This window comes from Cygnus atratus, chromosome 1 (assembly GCF_013377495.2).
Source record: "Cygnus atratus isolate AKBS03 ecotype Queensland, Australia chromosome 1, CAtr_DNAZoo_HiC_assembly, whole genome shotgun sequence".
NCBI classification, from domain to species: Eukaryota; Metazoa; Chordata; class Aves; order Anseriformes; family Anatidae; genus Cygnus; species Cygnus atratus.
This window is the reverse complement of record NC_066362.1, coordinates 4,582,901-4,600,726: the sequence shown is the minus strand read 5'-3', so window position 1 is coordinate 4,600,726 and position 17,826 is coordinate 4,582,901. Positions and strand designations below refer to the sequence as shown.

The following is a 17,826-nucleotide window of genomic DNA, read 5'->3' as shown; positions in this document are numbered from 1 at the left end:
AGGTGAAAGGCCCCTTCTCCTGTTACTAATCCCGTGAGCCACACAAGCTCCTGAAAATGATTCTTTGGTTTTATTACCACCGAGGTCGTTTATAAAATCATAAAACCCGGGGTAGGAAAGCAATTCGGCAGCAGTGGTGCACAAGCATTCACAGAAATCTCCGTCCTGCGGTTGAAACGGCAAAAGTTCATCCCTTTTTCCACAGCACCTTGAATAATTCAGTCGAATAAATGCAAGGGGTTGTGATTAACTGAGCGGAGGAAATGGATAAAACAACTTACCAAAAGCTAGTTCTTTATTATTGCAACCAGAAACGACCAAAGACTGTATATTTTGCATGTCTGCACATTACACGTGGAGGAGAACAAGAAAGAAGCAGGTTTGAGACATTTAACAATTCGAGATAAAAAAATATCGAACTCAAGAACTTTTCTTGACTGACGCACTGACTGGTAATTAGCAGGGACAGAATATAAATGAGGTGGCATTGAACAAAGAAGGTAACAGTGCACTTTTAATAAACCAATTTCATCCATATCTCCCCTGATTTGCAATTTAACAGTTCTATCAGCAAAGCCTCATTTCCCTAACTAGACTGGAGCTTTTAAAAACATGACTAATTCATTGTCATTAATATCAATTTGGATGTATTTAAAAAATAACCCTTAATATCTGTGCAACAGGTTAAAGGGCTGTACGCTCAAACCTCAGATATTTCTTGCTGAACAGTTTGAAGTAGAAATATCCCCAAATTAAGCAATGAAATCTAAATGCTCCCTATGAATTCAGAAACAAAAGATGTATTTTTTTCTTCAAATCTATTCTTACGGTTTATTTAGCTCTGAGACCACTGCGCTACAATATATAATACTGCTTCTTTTTTTTTTCCTCTGCAATTTTCCCCCTCATTAAAAATATAACACGTATTCACTTTGTTGGTCTTTCCAAGGGGATACACAAAGCAGAAAAATGTATCTTCTGGCCTTAATGGCATCAGGCATCTCCTTCACCTAAACACGAGCCTGACCATTTTGGCAAACTTGCTACCACTTGTTAAAAAAGAAAAAAAAAAAAGAAAAAAAAGAAAAAAAAATCTGAGTTCCAGCTACAGATTAACACACTGGAGCTACCATTAAAAGTGCAGAGCCCCTGGCCTAAGCCCTCAATTCAGAAGGCATTTAAGCACATGTATAACTAAGTGTGGGAACAGTCTCCTTGAAGGCAATAGGATTACTCACTTCTTAAGCAGTTACCACATGTTTAAGTATCTGAATCGAGGCCTAATTATGGTGCTGGTTGACTTCTCGTGTGCGCACCACTGGGGCAGATCTCGCCAATCCCTTAAAGCCACAAGGACAAGCGTGTGTTACACTGGCTTTTAATAGCTGCTAGGTTTGTCTTCTCAGGCAAACAAAAATAAAAAAACCTCATGCCCTAAAAAATAAAAAGGTACTTTATAAATATCAGGTATTTACACATGTGAAACTCTTTTAATGTGAAGTGTTTTTACACACCCATGAAATGTACAAGCAATGAAACGGTACATCGACAAAGACTAAAAAACAAAACCAAAGTATAAAATATATTACAGGTCCACCAAAATAAATTCACACAGAAGAAAAAAATCGACACAATAGAAACTTTGTTTTTTAAAAAATAGAAGATATTTCACAAAAGCTTGAACATGTTTATTTTATGTTAGTACTAAAAATCAAGGGAAAAAGCTTCATATATTCTCGTCACAAAAATATTTACCAGCCACTTTTTATTTCCACATTATGATTATCTGGCTCAGCGGGAGTAGAGGCTGAACTGCATCCAGACTACAGAAATCATTCCAGAAGGTCTCCTCAGTTTACAACTTACTGCAATTTACATTTTCTTCTCTTTTCGTCACCTTACTGCAAAGGTTCCGGAGGAATTCAAAAGAAATCGAGAAGGAATAGGACAGGTATCTGTATGTACAACATTCATCTTTGTTGCTGCCGAGCCACAGGAGTGGGAGCGGTACCATTAACTAGTGAAGTCTTCATAACGCTCTGTGCAAAAAACGTCCCTCGGTAGGTGAAAGACAGCATCAGAATGTACCAAAATCCAACCCCCCGGGCTCGTACAGCTTGAAAAACGCAACAGCCCCCATCGGACAAGAGATCCTTGCCCCCAATTCACTGCAGAGTCAAAACCAAAACACCCGGTGACGGAGGGTGAGAGGCGAGCACACCGCATCCCTCTGCGACGGAGCCAGGGCCGAAGTGCTGAAGTGACCGCACGACTTAAATCCACAGCAAGGTCTTCAGTGTGCTCTGTGCTTCCTCTTCTTGTGTTTTTTATCTTTCTTTTTGTTGGCACACTTGGAGCAGAACCATTGGATCTCTTCTGGGGGTGCAGTCGTGATCCCGACGCAAGGCCTGTGGAGGACAGGGAAATGTGGTGTCATAGCAGTGGAGCAATGTTATTTTTATTTCTTACCCCAAGAAATTAAACATTTCAGTGGGAGACAGGATCTGGCCTTCCTCCCCTCCCTCCCCCCAAATTGGCAGAGCAATTATATCATCACTGCATTGATGAATACAATGATCTAACAGAAATGGAAAATAAACTTGCTTTGAAACAAGAAAATATATCGAAAGGACAGTCAGATAAGAAATCGTTTTAATAGAAAATATGACCGCACTTTCAGGTATAATAGGCTAGATTTAAAATAATTTTAAATGCTTCTTTAATACATCTGCAAAAAAAGAAAACTTACGATTTTATGTAGCCTAAAAAGTTATTAATTCCTCGAACCCTTTATAGGAGCTGACATTTATATTACTGTTCATACAATGCTTCATAACTTGAAATGTCTATCTGTATACACTGTGCTCGTATTCCTGTACTTCTTTCAAAATTACCGGAATCAGCCATATTTCCTCGTCGTTTCAAAAACAACTGTTATCACCGATCCCTATTAATTAAAGTAACACTCCTTCAGTTTAAAATCTGCTGCTTCAAATTCCAGAGAAACAGAGATAAAAGTATCTTCCAGATTATTAAACTGGACACAGCAAAGCCATTCAAATATTCCCAGCCTCACGACCAAAAAAAAAAAAAAAGGGGGGGGGGCGGTTAATAATATAGCCACAATCTGCAGGGAACGGCAGAACAGGATGGATGAGAACAACTTACCAGTGATACCAATCGTCGCAGTCATCACAACCTATCATTGGACTGCCATCATCTGGCTTGTTACAGCCAGGACAGATCCAGATCTGGTTACCCCATTCGTCTCGGATCTGGTGCAAATAAAAAAGGAAAGTTAGCTGGTTTGCAGGCAAGCAGGCAGCAAAATCAACATTTAAATAAATAAAAAGTTTGTTGCTTATCCAACAAAGCTTTTCAGTGGTCACTGTTCTTATTTAGGACTTCTCTCACCCTAGGTGCTCAGCATTAGGTTTTAATTGATTTCTCCTATGCTGTACTTGAGGCAAAGGCATGCATTTTTCTGCATTGTCCTGTGAACCAGCAAAGCCAGTTGTGCCACCCGACCTACGCACAGCCACTCACACAGAGCAGCCGGGGCTCAGCCACACAATTCCTGCTCTGTCTATACACCACCACGACCAGAAGGCTGGCTTTTCACATTTCTACCCTGGTAATGGCGAGAACGAGCTACAGCAGGCTCCTGCAGAAGATAACAGTCTTACGCGCATGTAAAATATCCAGTGCAATGTGGATATGTTGCTTTATTACTTATTAGCCAAAGTCTTCAACTCGACTAGCTGATAAGATCAGGATATAAAAAAAAAGTTGTTACTGAGTAACTTTCCATTCCCCTTATGACATTTATGTCACAGCACAATTTACTAAAGGGTAAATGAAACAAGAGAGGCAGATCATTTACAGTATTAGGCAGCTGCTTACTGGGTTTATCATATTCAGAGTTTCATGATGTTTTTTAATGTTTATGCTCTGCTAGAGCCGTATTTGTATTTTTAGATTTCAAGTGCTTTCTTTAACAGTTCTTTGGTAACAACATACGTGAAAAATGTCACAAAGCCCATCCAAAGAAGTGTAAATTCACAATATGGAGTACAGAATGCCCGGGGTATTACCCTGATTTCATCATTCCTTTATGGAGATTTGCACATTATAACCCAATCTCAAAAATATGATCTGGTTTGTTCTCAGCTTTTGTGCATTAGTGCAGTTACACGTACCTAAGACAATAACTTTCTGCTATCTGTACAGCTTACAAATGCGATATTAAAAAGCAGCAGATGAAAATCCCCAAATGTTCTTAGGGGAAAAAAAAAATAAAGCCACTACACGGTGGTCTGTACATCTTACACCCCTGCCAGAAAAATCAATAGGAATATACCAAAGCTGCAACCAACACATCACTCTCGACTGACTCTTCTTAAAGCCCTGCACTTCTGTGTGATCTAAAACTAGAAAACACAAAGCCCAGGAATATCAAGCAGGGACCAAACCCTTCCCAACCGCGACGTGCAGCAGGCAGCGTCACACGATGAACTGGATTTTGAAGCTCGCTGATTGTAAGGCTCAGTCCTACCGCCACGCTCCCACCTGCGGGCACTGCCATTTGGCACGTGCCCCATCTGGGCGCTGCCAGCTTTGGGCACCGGCGGTGACACCTACAGGGAACGCTGCCCTGTCAGGAGACAGACACCCCAAATTTTCCAAACTTCAGTTTTCAGCGGGGTCCTTTTTGGCAGAACGCTCCTCTTGGTGTTTTAGAAGATCACGGGCTGGAGAGGGGCAGGGTGGTCTATAACCACCAAAACCTCCCTGTGTTTGTTAAGAACTTGGGCTGCTGAATGAGGATGTCAAAATGTCTCCTAACTTCTTGTTCCTTGACGAGCCAAGGGTCGTGGAAGGAGGGACAGTGTGTGACTGCCCAATGCTATTTTAGTACAAACCATTTTGAGTTAACGATCGGAACACACTTACTGAGATACTATCCCGCAGGGAGATCCCACATAATAACTTTTGTTTTCCAAGTATAACATCATCCTTTGTCCTTCCGTGCAGAAGGGAGTCATGTACCCCTGTCACACTGGCTCCAATCTTATCTCCCCGAAAGCTTTCCCATGCGCCCTTGGGAATGCCATTTCATCATTCTCTGTCCCGGATTCCCTTCATACAAGGGGCTAATAATTATTAATTATTCCCTTCTTCTCCAACCTCTTTGTCAGCTTTTGGAGTTGGAAACTTCTCACGTCAGGAGTCTCTCTGCCTGCATGCATACTCGGATCCTAATGCAGTAAAGCCCTGGTTTTAACTATAATATTATAAAAGAAAAAAAAAAAAAGATAACCTGGAGCCTACTGAGTACTTTTCTCTGAATTTTCACTCCCTAAGGTGCTAAGTGTGTTACCACTGAAGTACTGGCCTTAGGAAAAGTTATAGGTTTTCCTCCTTTAATCTACCATCATCTCTAACTTATTTGCCTTTAATACTGAGGAAAATTTGCTGTAGTACAGTATTTTGAAAATGCTTCTCTCCTAGCGTGAATTTCAAAGCTTCTGGACACTACTGTAATGTGTAAGACTGACACCACATTTACGCTGTGATGGAGAAGGTGAGGATACATGTTCTTCACCCCAAAGATATGCACAGCTTATGTGAGGTAGTCGAGTACTGTAACCAACTCTGGAGTGAAATGTAGCAGCTGTTTAAATAGAGACCAGTAACACGATACAACAGTTAAGCAAGGAAGAGCACCTTCTCCGTTAGAACCAGCAGGGTAGATTTACACTAGGAATCTTTATAAAAACAGGAATTAAAAAAAAAAAATCATGTGCACGTTGCAATTAAAGTAAAGAAAACTCTGTAATAAAAGCAAGTTTCAGGTGCTTTAAACGGTGAGATTTTTTAACTGGCACCCGCTATAGATAAGCAAGGTGTCACCATCCAACCTGGAACATAGCCAGGACAGGGAGGATAACAACACTGCTGCTACTGTGGGTGGTATGTGCTGCTCTTCAGTGATCAGAAACAGCAGGGCTTCCGTCTTACCCTGCATCTAGAGCAGAAATTTGCCATAGCAAAACAATCGTAGTCCTGCCCAGAGGTGTGTTCATGCTCTTTTAGAGACAGTAGTTCCTGTATCGTGTTGTAGGAGAGACTTTTCTAAAGGAATGAAGAAGTCTTAAAGCTGCCAGAGACCAAGTTCAGAGCAAATGTCAGACAGATAAACTAGTTTCAGACTTTGAGATGCACAAACATTTACAATTTCTCTATGTTGAGGAAACCAGAGTAGTGTACTCTACACACCTCAGATGAGGGCTAAGTCACATTCTTGACGTTGTGTGAGGGTTTTGTACTTTACCCAACTGACAGCAAAATCTATGGCGAGTTTGACATCTGAGGTTTCAATTCAGCGCTTATGAAAGCATCTATAAAAAAATCTCCATCTCCAAAATTTTATGCTCTAGCTCAGTTAGGTGAGGATAAATGGGATATAACTGGACTTGTTAGAAGAAATTTAAGTGTTGGGCTGGAAACACAGGAAAATACCAACCTAAGTAGTAGTGTTTTAATGATTAACCTTTCAAAACAAGCGCACGGAAGCAAGGGGCAGATAAGAGTAGCTTAGTGGAGAGCAACATCGCAAGTCCGGCACCCTCAGTTTGAGATGAGTCACCACGAAGCTCAGCAATTGAGAAGATGAATGTGCTGGGACAACACATGGCAGCACGCTTTACCTACCACGTAAGTACTGACAGTCTCAGTCACCACGCTCCTAACAGGCGCTTTGGAGCCTCCGGCCGCAGAGACGGCTGGAGACGGAGGTGGAAGCAGGACTGGCGAGACTGTAGGCTGCGGAGGAGGAGGAGCAGGAGCTGGAGGAGGGGTGACGTGGACAGGAGCTGGCACCGGTGATGGCACAGGTGGAGGTGTTTTGGGCCGGCTTGCAGGAGTAGCAGGTTTGGCCTCCGGGGCTGGCACCACTTTGCTGATGACTCTGAAGGACCAAAAAATGTGAATCGTTAAGAGCTGATGGGAAAGAAAGCACCGCTCGATCACCGAGCAGATACAGAGAAAATATAGTGCAGCTAATTCACATCACCTTTAAGTCAGCACTGAGGCTGTTTCAACCCAGCACAAGGACTGCTCTCATTGCTACATCCATTCATTCACAGACCCTGACGAGCAGACAGGATAAAGTATAGAGCTATTACAAAGTGAATGTCGGGACAGCCTGAACCACTCCATAGCTCGCTGTCATATAAATATTCTCTGTGGCTTCACTAAACCTTGTTTCGTTAAGTTTTATTACATTAGCTCAATTTGTGGGAAATATTAGAAAGGAAAGTTAATCAGCTGTGAACAGCACTGATTTTAATCTTCAAACTGCGAGACGATATCATCCTCTTAAGACTCTACATTAGGGGGTTCTGCAAATATTTGCTAGTTTGGTATTTCTTTCCTCAAATGTTTATGAAATCAGCAGTAGATCTAGTCAGGACAAATAAATGACGCACACTATATACTCAGCAGTTAAAATATTGCTACTTACTTGAGTAGCTGAAGTAGACAGGATGTAGCTCTAGTAAATACACAGTATAGAATAATCTTGCCCAGGAAGGGGGATACATGGGGGACCCAGTATTTATTAACGAATGTTGATACATGGTGTTATTGATGTGCATGCATTTTAACAGACAAGGCCCTTACAATAAGACTCGAGACTGGAAACATGATGAGAAGGAAAAGGGCTTTTTGTAAAACAAACCAGAAAAACCCCAAACAAAGCACAGGCTAGGACTATTTGTTTTTACCACATTTTGGTAAATCATTTAACTTATTTATATTTGAATGGTAACTGTGGGAGTGCAATTCATTTGTGAAGGGACTGTAGGAAGAAGGAAAATTAAAGAAAGGTTAGGCATTCCAGAGAGGAGGACATCTTAAGGAAGGAAAAAAAAAGGGGAGACATTGGTAGGAAAACCGTGATGAAGACTGAGTTGGAACAGCTCCTGAGAACGAGGGGAGGAAAGTCCAGCTCCACTGTCAGTGGGAACTTTATGTGCAACTGAAGAGTTTTCTGCAGCTCCTTTATGATATTCAAAAGGCAGTATCGATAGCATCAGAAACACTGTCTGCAACTCAAGTCAATAATCCAAGCCATCATTAGAGAACGAGCTGAAACTACATGATATTTAAAGCTCAGCTGAGATAATAGTGTTTTTCTCCCTAGATACGCTGCTTGCCCTACTAAATCAGAACGATGGCAAGTAACAGGAAAAAAGAGTGAAAGGAAACAGCGCAATGGGTTTGGGATTCTTGACTAGTCTGCCACATCACATCCAGTCTACCATCACCGACCTTCTGAGACCCCATGTACGTGACGTCTGGAGGAAAACCAAAACCAAGGAAGTTTAGAAACTTAGAGCGGAGCAGAATCTAAAAGCCGACAGATGATTTTCCTGGCCATCCCCTATACTGAAGGCTTTCACACCGCTTGAAAGTCATCTAAAAATTGCTTCAGGTGCCTGATTTGGGGGCTCAGGCTCCCCAAATGTGTCTCTAAGGTGCCAGACTGTGCGTCAAACCACAGCACTCCGAACTCACTGCCTGCGACATGCAGAAGGAAGAAGGTCCTGCTATCACATCATCCTGGGAGCAACCTACACGTCTACCCCTGCCCCTTTCTCCTGTTAGAGGGGTACTTTTGAAAAAACGCTGTTATCTCCCACCAAGCAAGCTTTCTCTTTGGCTCTTCAATGTCTGCGGTGCATTTCTGGTTCAATGAAAACCTTAGCACATGGCTCATGAGGGCTCTTTTCAGACTGGCCACACACCAGCTCTGATGCTGCTTTTGTGCCTTCCTCCTTCCACTGTTCCCAAAGCTGAACGCTCAAGACCTTGGGTGGTGGCACTGCTCGCACGGCTTGCAAAGTCACCCCTGCGACTTGAAAGCCTCCTCTTAATAAAAATAAAATAAAATTTGGCAATAATAAAACTGAGGAGAGGGACAGAGAACAAAATATTTGGCTCAGCAGAAGTCATTTGTAGGGTTTCAAACATCATTATTCCCTCTTTCCCCGCGCCCACTTCTACCCCCCTCCAAGTAAACAAAGTCCTGCCATGAGTTCTTCAGGGAGTCAACCCTTCCCTAGTCTGCACTAGGAAAAGTATTAGCTAATAAGATTTTAAACACAACTTTGCACACAATGTAAACAGTTTAAAAGAAGTATTAGCTAATACAATTTGAATAAGAGTGACCATGCCCAGCGAACGTATTAAATTAAATTATAGTTTCCTGGCCAAGATAAAGCCAGGTTCTCCTCCTGAACAGGGTCTTCAAAAGCCACTCTACTCATAAGTGCAGAAACTGTAGGGAACATCACGAATAAAATCTTCCAAAACTACAAATATTCATTAGCGGGTGACACATCCCCATTGATTGGCTGGTTTGCTTCAAGTATGCAATTAAGACACGTTCAGTATATAGGGCAGCTTGTTTATCTTGATTTTTAGAGCTCAGTTATCAAAACAGGAGATCGGCATTTTGGAGCACGCTTGGGCCTACCACTCCCTTGGGCTAATAAAGTTCTGAGACTTTAGACTCCAGAGTGGAGAAATGAATGGCTTCGTGCTGCACCATTAGAGGTGATGGAGTAATCTCAGAGAGGGTGGTTGGGCCTGTCCTCCTTCCTGAAAAAGGGGCTGCACACATGGCAATATGGAGGTGGGGAGAAATCAAAGGGAAATAGCAGTCCCACGACTAATAATTAATGTTACTTCAGACTTGGCGAGAAACCTGATATCAAAACAGTATGTAAATGATGGCAAGATTTACGAGATCTACTTTATAGACAAGAAAAGTGAGGCACGGAGCATGCTGCAAGTAGGCGGTACTCGCTGTAGCAAAGCTTCGATCCTCCTGCTACTGAGGTCCATGCTAGGTTTTAATCTGCACTTTTGGACATCACCATACCTGTATCGTTACATTCTATCCCAAATGTGCTTTCCCTGTGCTTCCAAAATCAGGATTTGTAAGTCTGTAAGTACAACACTACATAAAGATGAAATTTCACTTCCTTTCCCCTCCTCCTCATCCAAAGTCCATAAACTCTAAAACTGGGGCTGGATTAATATTTTTTGAAGTCATACAACATAAATGAACATCAACTGCCATCAACACGCTCAGAGTCCCAAGATGAGAATCACACTTCTCTCTGCAGACTGCTCGCCTGGCGATGTATCACATCTGTATTCTACACTGAAAGATAAAAATCAAAGCTGTTTTTGAATCAAAATAGTTCCCCCAGAATGAAGAGGTGTGAGAAAACCCTTGGAATAGATGTGGTAACAAGAGCCTCCGTATATCATAACTAAAGGCTACCACTCCCTTCTGAAAAAACAGAATTAATGTAAATGTGCATCTGGTTGTGCCCAACCTAAATTCGCTTTGGATTTCTCCTTAAATGCTTACAGGAACTGTACTTCTTAAGAACCTCAGTGCTTTTCTAATTGAACATATGTATCAATAACATGTTAAAAAAAAAACACCTCTTCACAATGGTAGAGTTAATGAGATCCCATTTTCATCATTACTCTGGAGCAATCGCTCTGTTCACATAGACAGATCCAAACCCAAACAGGATGAAAATGGTGTTGGCTCGCAAGCAAAGTGCAAATTCTCCCCAGCTCTTTAGCATCACAACAGGTCAGTTTATAATCGTCTCTAATTGGCATGAGCCGTAACACGCCACATCTGGAGCAAAAGGAGGCTCCAAGGTGTGAAGTAGCTTCCTATCTTTGGAAGCAATTTATTTGATTTCATTCTGATTCTTACGGCTGAAAGCCCCGTTGACTGCTTCATATAAACAGAGGGAAAAGACACGTGCACCAAAAGGAAATGGCTTTTCAAAAATAGGATATGAACCACAGAGCTGTATGTCTGTTACAAGCGACAGGCTCCAAAAAATGCTGTGTCAGTACTGAGAAAGGTCTGGTCAAGAATTACAGGCATCTTTGTTTCTCGGAGGTCAAGCTCCTTAAAAATTGTTTCACGTAGGCTCTGCCTAGAAGAAAACAACATTTTAGAAGTCCTAATGACCCATTTTTAAGCAAGGAGCATGAGCTAAAGGGTCTCTGTACATAGGAAAATGTCACCACCAACCATACTGACATAATTAAAGCTAGCACAACTGCCACTCATTATTACGGCTGACATTTCTTATCTATTAGTGTTGATATTCCCTTACTGATACAAGTTCCTCAATGCTAGAAAGAGAGGTGGTGTAACTATTTTAATTACTTAGAAATCTCACACTTGTAACTGAGATTGTTCCACCAGAAAAAAAAAGAAAAAAATTGAAATACTCTAAGACCTATGGGTAGAAGTGTCAAAAACACCCAGGGGAATTAGGAACATTTCCATATGGTTTAGATTCCTCACAGATTAGAGGTGATTTTGAAAATTTTATTCCAACCCTGGAGGAGAATCAGTGTAATTTAAGCTCTGTAATGTAAGCTAATTCCCATATTACTTTTAGAAAGGGAAATTTAGTTTTTATCTCTTGTGCCCTGCTGAATATTTTATTCTGTGCAAACAAGTCTTATTGGCAAACAGAGGCTCCACAAATATGCGCTGTGACCAGCTTGCATGTTTGCAGGGTGCCAAAATGCATCAAACCTTCTGCCAAGCCCCTAGCAATTTTGCGAGTGAAAAGACTTCAATACTTAACCTTGAAATAATAATAAAAACGTATTTTCATGTGATTAATTGCTTGCAGGGTGATATTCTTCTCTAGCAAAGAAAATGAGCAATGAACACGTGTTCCAAAACACTGTCCCTTTCTGTGGACACTGCCTGGCCAAACACAGGTGGCACGGGGTCCTTGTAAGCACCTGGGGTTTTGATGGTGCACACGGAGCTCCGATGGCTCACTCGCCATTTCATCGCTATGGCAAAACCCCGCAAACATCCCTTCCTGGACAAATGAGTCTAGCAATTTCACAGGCATCGTGTCACCTAATCCCATTCACAAGTTTATTGAGCTTCGTCTTAAAACCGGTTAATCTTTTTGTCCCCACTATTACCCTGCTTCAGGATCGCACCACTCTGGTGGCACAGAAACCTCTTCTAATTTCCAGCCTCCATTCATAGCCAATTAATTCCCACTTGTTTTTGTGCCAACATTGTTCTTTAGCTTAAATAGCTTTCTCCCTCCAAAATGTTTACTTGCCTGATGTATTTGTAGCCAGCAATCATATCCCCTCTTCACATGCTAGACTAAACACACAAAGTTGTTCTCCTCTCCTATCATAACAGACTCCTCTCTGCTTCCCCTACCAGTTCCCCGAGCCCTCCTTCACACCTGCTCTCAACAATTCATCGTTCCTGAACACAAGCAGTGTTCAAGAACTGAATATAACATTTCAGGTGAAGTACCAACAGCATCTCGGATGACAGCTCAGACACTTCCACTATCTCTGCTAAAATGACCGCTTGCAATACATCCTATGGTCACCCTTGGATCACGGTGGCAACTCCACGATCAACTCATGATCCATCACCCCCTTGATTCACCTACCGACCAGCTAAGTTGCTCTTGGTACTCTTCAAATGCAAAAGCCTTAACTGCATTTTTTCTTGGTCCCCTCGAATTGAAAAGGATTTTTCCCTTGTATTCAAGGGGACCAAGTTCTTTCCAATCATCAGATCCTCAGCTGACATGGTCCTTCAACCTTATTGACAAAAAAATGACATCAGTGCTCTACCTTCTATTGGGACTAAATTTTTAATGAAATTATTAAAGCAGATCAGTCCTGAAACACATCTTTGAGCACGTTCACTAGTAACCTCCTCTCTGGTTAGATAAGCTCTCTATTACTCTCAGTTGCTATCTACCTTTGAGCTAGTTCCTTACTAAACAGCTCCTCTACTAATCCCTGTCTTTGTCAGCTTCACTGTGATAGTATTAAACATTTTCGTAAAATCCAGGGAGCTCGGCTTTGCCACCTTTCATTCAGCCAGAAGAGAGCATCCCTTCTCCCAGTGGGAGGACGGCTGTCAACTTTATTCCAGCCACGCACATATGAGTGTCCCAGCTCTTCTCCACTGAAGCTGAGGCTTTCCCTTGGAGGGGAAGCAATTTGATTACGTACTCAGCAACTGCTTCTTCCTGTACTGCAAGACCCCAAAAAATTGCTCTGCAGTGGGAGGTGGAAGCAGTCGCTCTCAGCATTGGTGGTGGAAACAGGTATATGAGATGCATGGCAAAAAATTAGCCCTGCCCAGCCACGTCTCCCACAGGGACTGCCAACTGGACCATGTGAAAGTACAGAATCAGTTATCAAAAACTGTTATCAAGCTGATTTAGTATGGCTTACTTCCATGTTGTGTTTTATTCCACTTATTTCCAAGCCTTTAATTAGCTCTTCCTCCAAAATTTGTTCTGTAATTAAATGTATTGCTGTCATCAGGTACCTTGATCACTTTCCCCTTCTTCCGCATTTCTGTTTTCCTTTATATATTATTTATTAAAATAGATTTAACCAACATTGAATTTTAAAATAAAACTAAATGTATTCAAAACTTACTTGTCACTGAGTCTGCAAATTCACAAGCCAGCTATTTTGTAACTTGGGAGGAAGATTATCCCGTTCCTTGACATCAGTTTGCAAATGTCCCTATATTTTTGCTTCTCAATCCATTATCATTAACTTTCACCACTGTCAACCTACTGCCATTATCCCTCTTGTCTTAGTTCTCAGTAAAGGGGAGAACAGACATGGGATCGGAGGCAAGGTATTCTCTTTGGTGACCAGCGACAGGACCCAAGAACAGCATGAAACTACGTCAGGTAGGTTCAGGTTGGGCATTAGGAAAAGGTTCTTCACTGAGAGGCACTGGGACAGGCTCCCCAGGGCAGTGGTCACAGCACCGAGCCTGATGGAGATCAAGAAGTGTTTGGACAGTGCTCCCAGACATACGGTCTGAGTTTTGGGTGGTGCTGCGTGGAGCCAGGAGTTGGCCTTGATGATCCTTGTGGGTCCCTTCCAACTCGGGATATTGTATGAGTCCCTTCTTGGCTCGTACTGACATCATTCTTCACCTCCTCCCTGTCTTCACTTCCATGATCCTCTCTTCCTTTGCAACATTTAATTCAGCTTGACTTCTGGCAAGCCTGACTTCACCTCCACAGTCTTTTGCTTTGAAGACACAACCCCTTTGCTAACAGCCTTTTTCTCCTAGAGGTACAATGTTTGCACTCAACACCCGTTTTGAAGGAGTTACTGATGCATTTCACTCTGTAGTTGTTTCCCCCTTTCCAGAGGCAGAAATCACCACTTTTGAATCCATTAGGTCTTCAGTCCTGCTGACTTTTCTAGCTATCTCCTTTGGTTTACAGGCATCTGCACTCTTGGAATTGAATTACAGGGTTTCTACTGTTTATTTTTCCATTACTTTAAGTAAAACAGAGTTCTGTCCGTGGCCTCCACCCTCTGTATCTATTACACCAGGCTATTTCTCCCAGCAACCACAACCACCTTTCTGCCAATGACTCCCACATCTCCCTCCTGTTCTTTCTCACCATCCTGACTTACAGCTCGGGATGGTTCATCGCCTGTCTGACAAAACACAACTGAGCTGGTAGCGTGGCGTCTCGCTATCTTTCATCTTCTTTTCTCTCTTATCATCAATAACAAAGCTGCTCAGAGCTTCGATGGGAAAACCACCTAACATTATCCCCTTGTGCTGAGCTCTGAACGGCAACGCCAGAAGCTGGTAAAACATGTTTATGCCAACGAGCTCTTTGCAAACTTTCTCTTATGTGTTCATTGCAAACTGCCCTTTATTATCATTTGTCCTGGGAAATGTTATGGGATGCATGATCTAGAAGCTACATCTACCCGTTTTAATGGGAACCAGGGTAGAATATAAAATGTCATTAACTGCTAGGAAATTATGCCAGCATGGGTTTAGGAACGTCTGAAATGGTAATTTCCAGCTTGTTACTGAGACATATTTCTGTAAGAAACATGCAAGATGCCAGTCCTGAACTTGCAGGCTCTGTAGAGCTACAGCTCAGCTGCTCATAGGGTGCCTTTACTAAATTTGGGTAGGACCACCTTCTTCTCTTGTGTTTAGGGAAGGTAACTTCTCCATGGACCTCTTCTGCACGTCCAGCTCTCAGGAACTAAAATATTAATTTTTTGGTGTATGCAGTTTACTTACTTTTGTTTAAAAACTTCAATAAAAAGAAGCATCTCCATCAAAGACAAGCACAAATCAGTACCCATCTCCTGCAATACTCCTCTATGGAGGCAAAACTGTTCTTTTAAACAAATACCCATCTGCCTTTCCATTCTTTCACACGGATTGGATCGATTTATGTTGTACTTTGCAAGGGCAGCTGCTCATGCCCATTTAAAACAAGCAATTTGCTTATGTGTCTAAACATGCCCGAAGGTTTTTTTTCTTTAATTGCGTTGTACAGTATACAATTTTTTACTCTTGAGCAATAAGCAGAAAAATCAAAGAATCTCACAGTAACTTGTTTTGTTTTCTAATGACTCAAGCATTTTTATGGATTCACTTTTGGAGTCATCACCCGATGTGGCCAGCAGCAAAATGAAAATAATTTGCCACAGCCTACCAGCTACCATAAACAGGATGAATAATTAGTTGGGGTGGCTTCTGTAATTAAAAAGGAAAAAAAAAAGAAAAAAAGAAAAAGAAAAAGCTAAAGACTAAATCTGAACTTGGAAATAACTCACATACAAGGAAGAAAAAACTATTCTGAATCACCTTTAGAAATATAAACTGATTATTTACATGTTTCAGTAAAAGGGATATAATCTTTTTTTTTTTTTTTTTTTTTCCATGTAAAAGCTGCAATCCTGCAGCAAGGGAGGGGCTGGGGAACCTCCAGTGCAGCAAACAGGACTTCTGGATGGATACAAGACCACACATGCGGCTTTCACAGCAGCATTGGGGCCAATAAGTTACACTCAAAAAGAACAATCAGGAAAGGGATATGAATCATACCCCACACAATATCTCCATTAAAATGCACATCCATTCAGAATTTGAAAAGGCATTGAAAAAGCAGTCCTCCAGCTCTTCTAATTTAATGATTACAGAACAGAAAAATGTGGGTCTGCTTACACACACACACAGATTTATGAGAGCAGCCAAGATCACTGGAATTCCTAAAGCACACCTCTGCAGCCTTGGAGAGGAGCAAGATCATTTTTCATCGCTCTGCCTCCTCACTTAGGTGGTCTATTGATCATATCAAAAATGATTTAACCATTACATGCTCTCCTCTGTCTTACAGCAAGAGCTGGAGTGACACCCGGGGCGTTAGTTCTGGCAAAGCACAGTTAACACAAGCTTTCACTGCTAAGTGCTGCATTGTAAAATAATTGGGATACCCATTAGCACTGCAATAAACAGAGACTTTCGCTGCTCGGCCTCTATTGTTTAATTTTCCCAAACAGTGGTTTCCCTTTCTCCAGTTTTCTCCCCGAAGTATCACTTTTTCCCTCCTATTTAATTCCACAGCAAGTTCTCCTCCAGAGCTTTCTGTTGAATAAGCAACGTCTCGCGGGGTAACCAACACCGCCCACAGCTGCGTCCCACAATAGCCCCATGCTGCTTGCATTACGTCTTTTGGAGGATTTGGTCACGGTGCCTTAACTGCTACAAACACTGCCCTTATTCATGAAAACGTGCGGGAGGAGGGGCTTCCAGCAGGATTCCTTTACCTGTTTCCCCACCACAAAACAGTGAAATAAATGGAATGGGTCACGAGCTACTTGGCCGTAATGCAAACCTATGGCTTGACAAGTCAATAAAAAGCCAATCCTTTCCTCCCTAGCCACACACAGGGAGCCCAAGGCTAGAGGCAAACAATTTGGATGTGCCTACAAAGGGAGCTTAATGAACCCCATTATTCAGCTATTGTGGGCAAACACGATGAAGACAGCAATCTAAATTATCAACGTCTGAATGGCTCCCTGCTAAACAGCACCCAAAGTTCAAAAGTTTCTTCCAAAGGTCTTGTTTATCCGTAAGAGAACAAGCCCATTAAAAATGAAAGTTCATGAATACCCACCAAAGATGATAGTGTAAAAATGAGAGGCATTCTTGAAAACTACATAGGGCAGAATTCTACTTTAATTGGAGCTAATAGCAAAGTCCTATCTTAGATATCTAGCTATTTACACAGCCCAAAAAAAACATTTGTTTGAGTACCTTCCAAAAAATGCATATTCATGTTACACCAGCAATTACAGATCCCCGGTGAACTCTGGGGAATACCAACACAGTCCTTGCCTAATTTCTTGTCTTCAGCCAGGTCAATAAAAGTGTATTCATGGAGCTGCCAACAACTCTCATCTCCTCCTTTGGTGCCCTTACCTTTTTTAAGCCTGATTTTGTGTGTGTGTTCCCAAGAAAATTTAATCTCCAGAGAGTTTGCAGCTCAATTCTTCTCCAAATTAAGCTTGTTGCAGATAGGATATCCATATTTTAGGCATGTGTTTTTGGAGACCGTTACCCTATAATAAATTTGGTGGCATCCTGCTACAGGTTAGATGGCAGAGTTTTACGCAATTTCAAAAAGCGTGCATAAAGAACTGCTTGATTGGAATTCTGTTGCCCAACTGTGGCTGCACTTCAAATAATCAATTCTTGAGCAAGTAGCAGTGATGACCCAAGCCACTGATTTATGAAAAATAAACACCTTCCAGCAGTCCAGCTGTGTTTCAGGTCGGGTTAGAGCTTCAGAATCATGCCATTTTCTCAAGCTGTATTTCCTTTCAGGCTTCCACTTTGACAGACATGTGCCATTT

At 41.8% G+C, this 17,826-nt stretch overlaps 1 protein-coding gene across 1 annotated transcript in view; it reads right to left on the bottom strand.

Annotated features, from left to right (window-relative positions):
- Nucleotides 1–266: 266 nt before the first annotated feature.
- The window catches only part of TAF3 (TATA-box binding protein associated factor 3), a 115,591-nt gene continuing 98,031 nt past the window's right edge, over nt 267–17,826 (bottom strand). The window contains exons 5-7 of the mRNA XM_035549440.2: nt 6,715–6,970; nt 3,169–3,275; nt 267–2,408 (exon numbers count right to left, since the gene is read on the bottom strand). Of these exons, the coding sequence (XP_035405333.1) occupies nt 2,294–2,408; nt 3,169–3,275; nt 6,715–6,970 (478 nt within the window). The 3' untranslated portion in view covers nt 267–2,293. The remainder of the gene's footprint in view (nt 2,409–3,168; nt 3,276–6,714; nt 6,971–17,826) is intronic.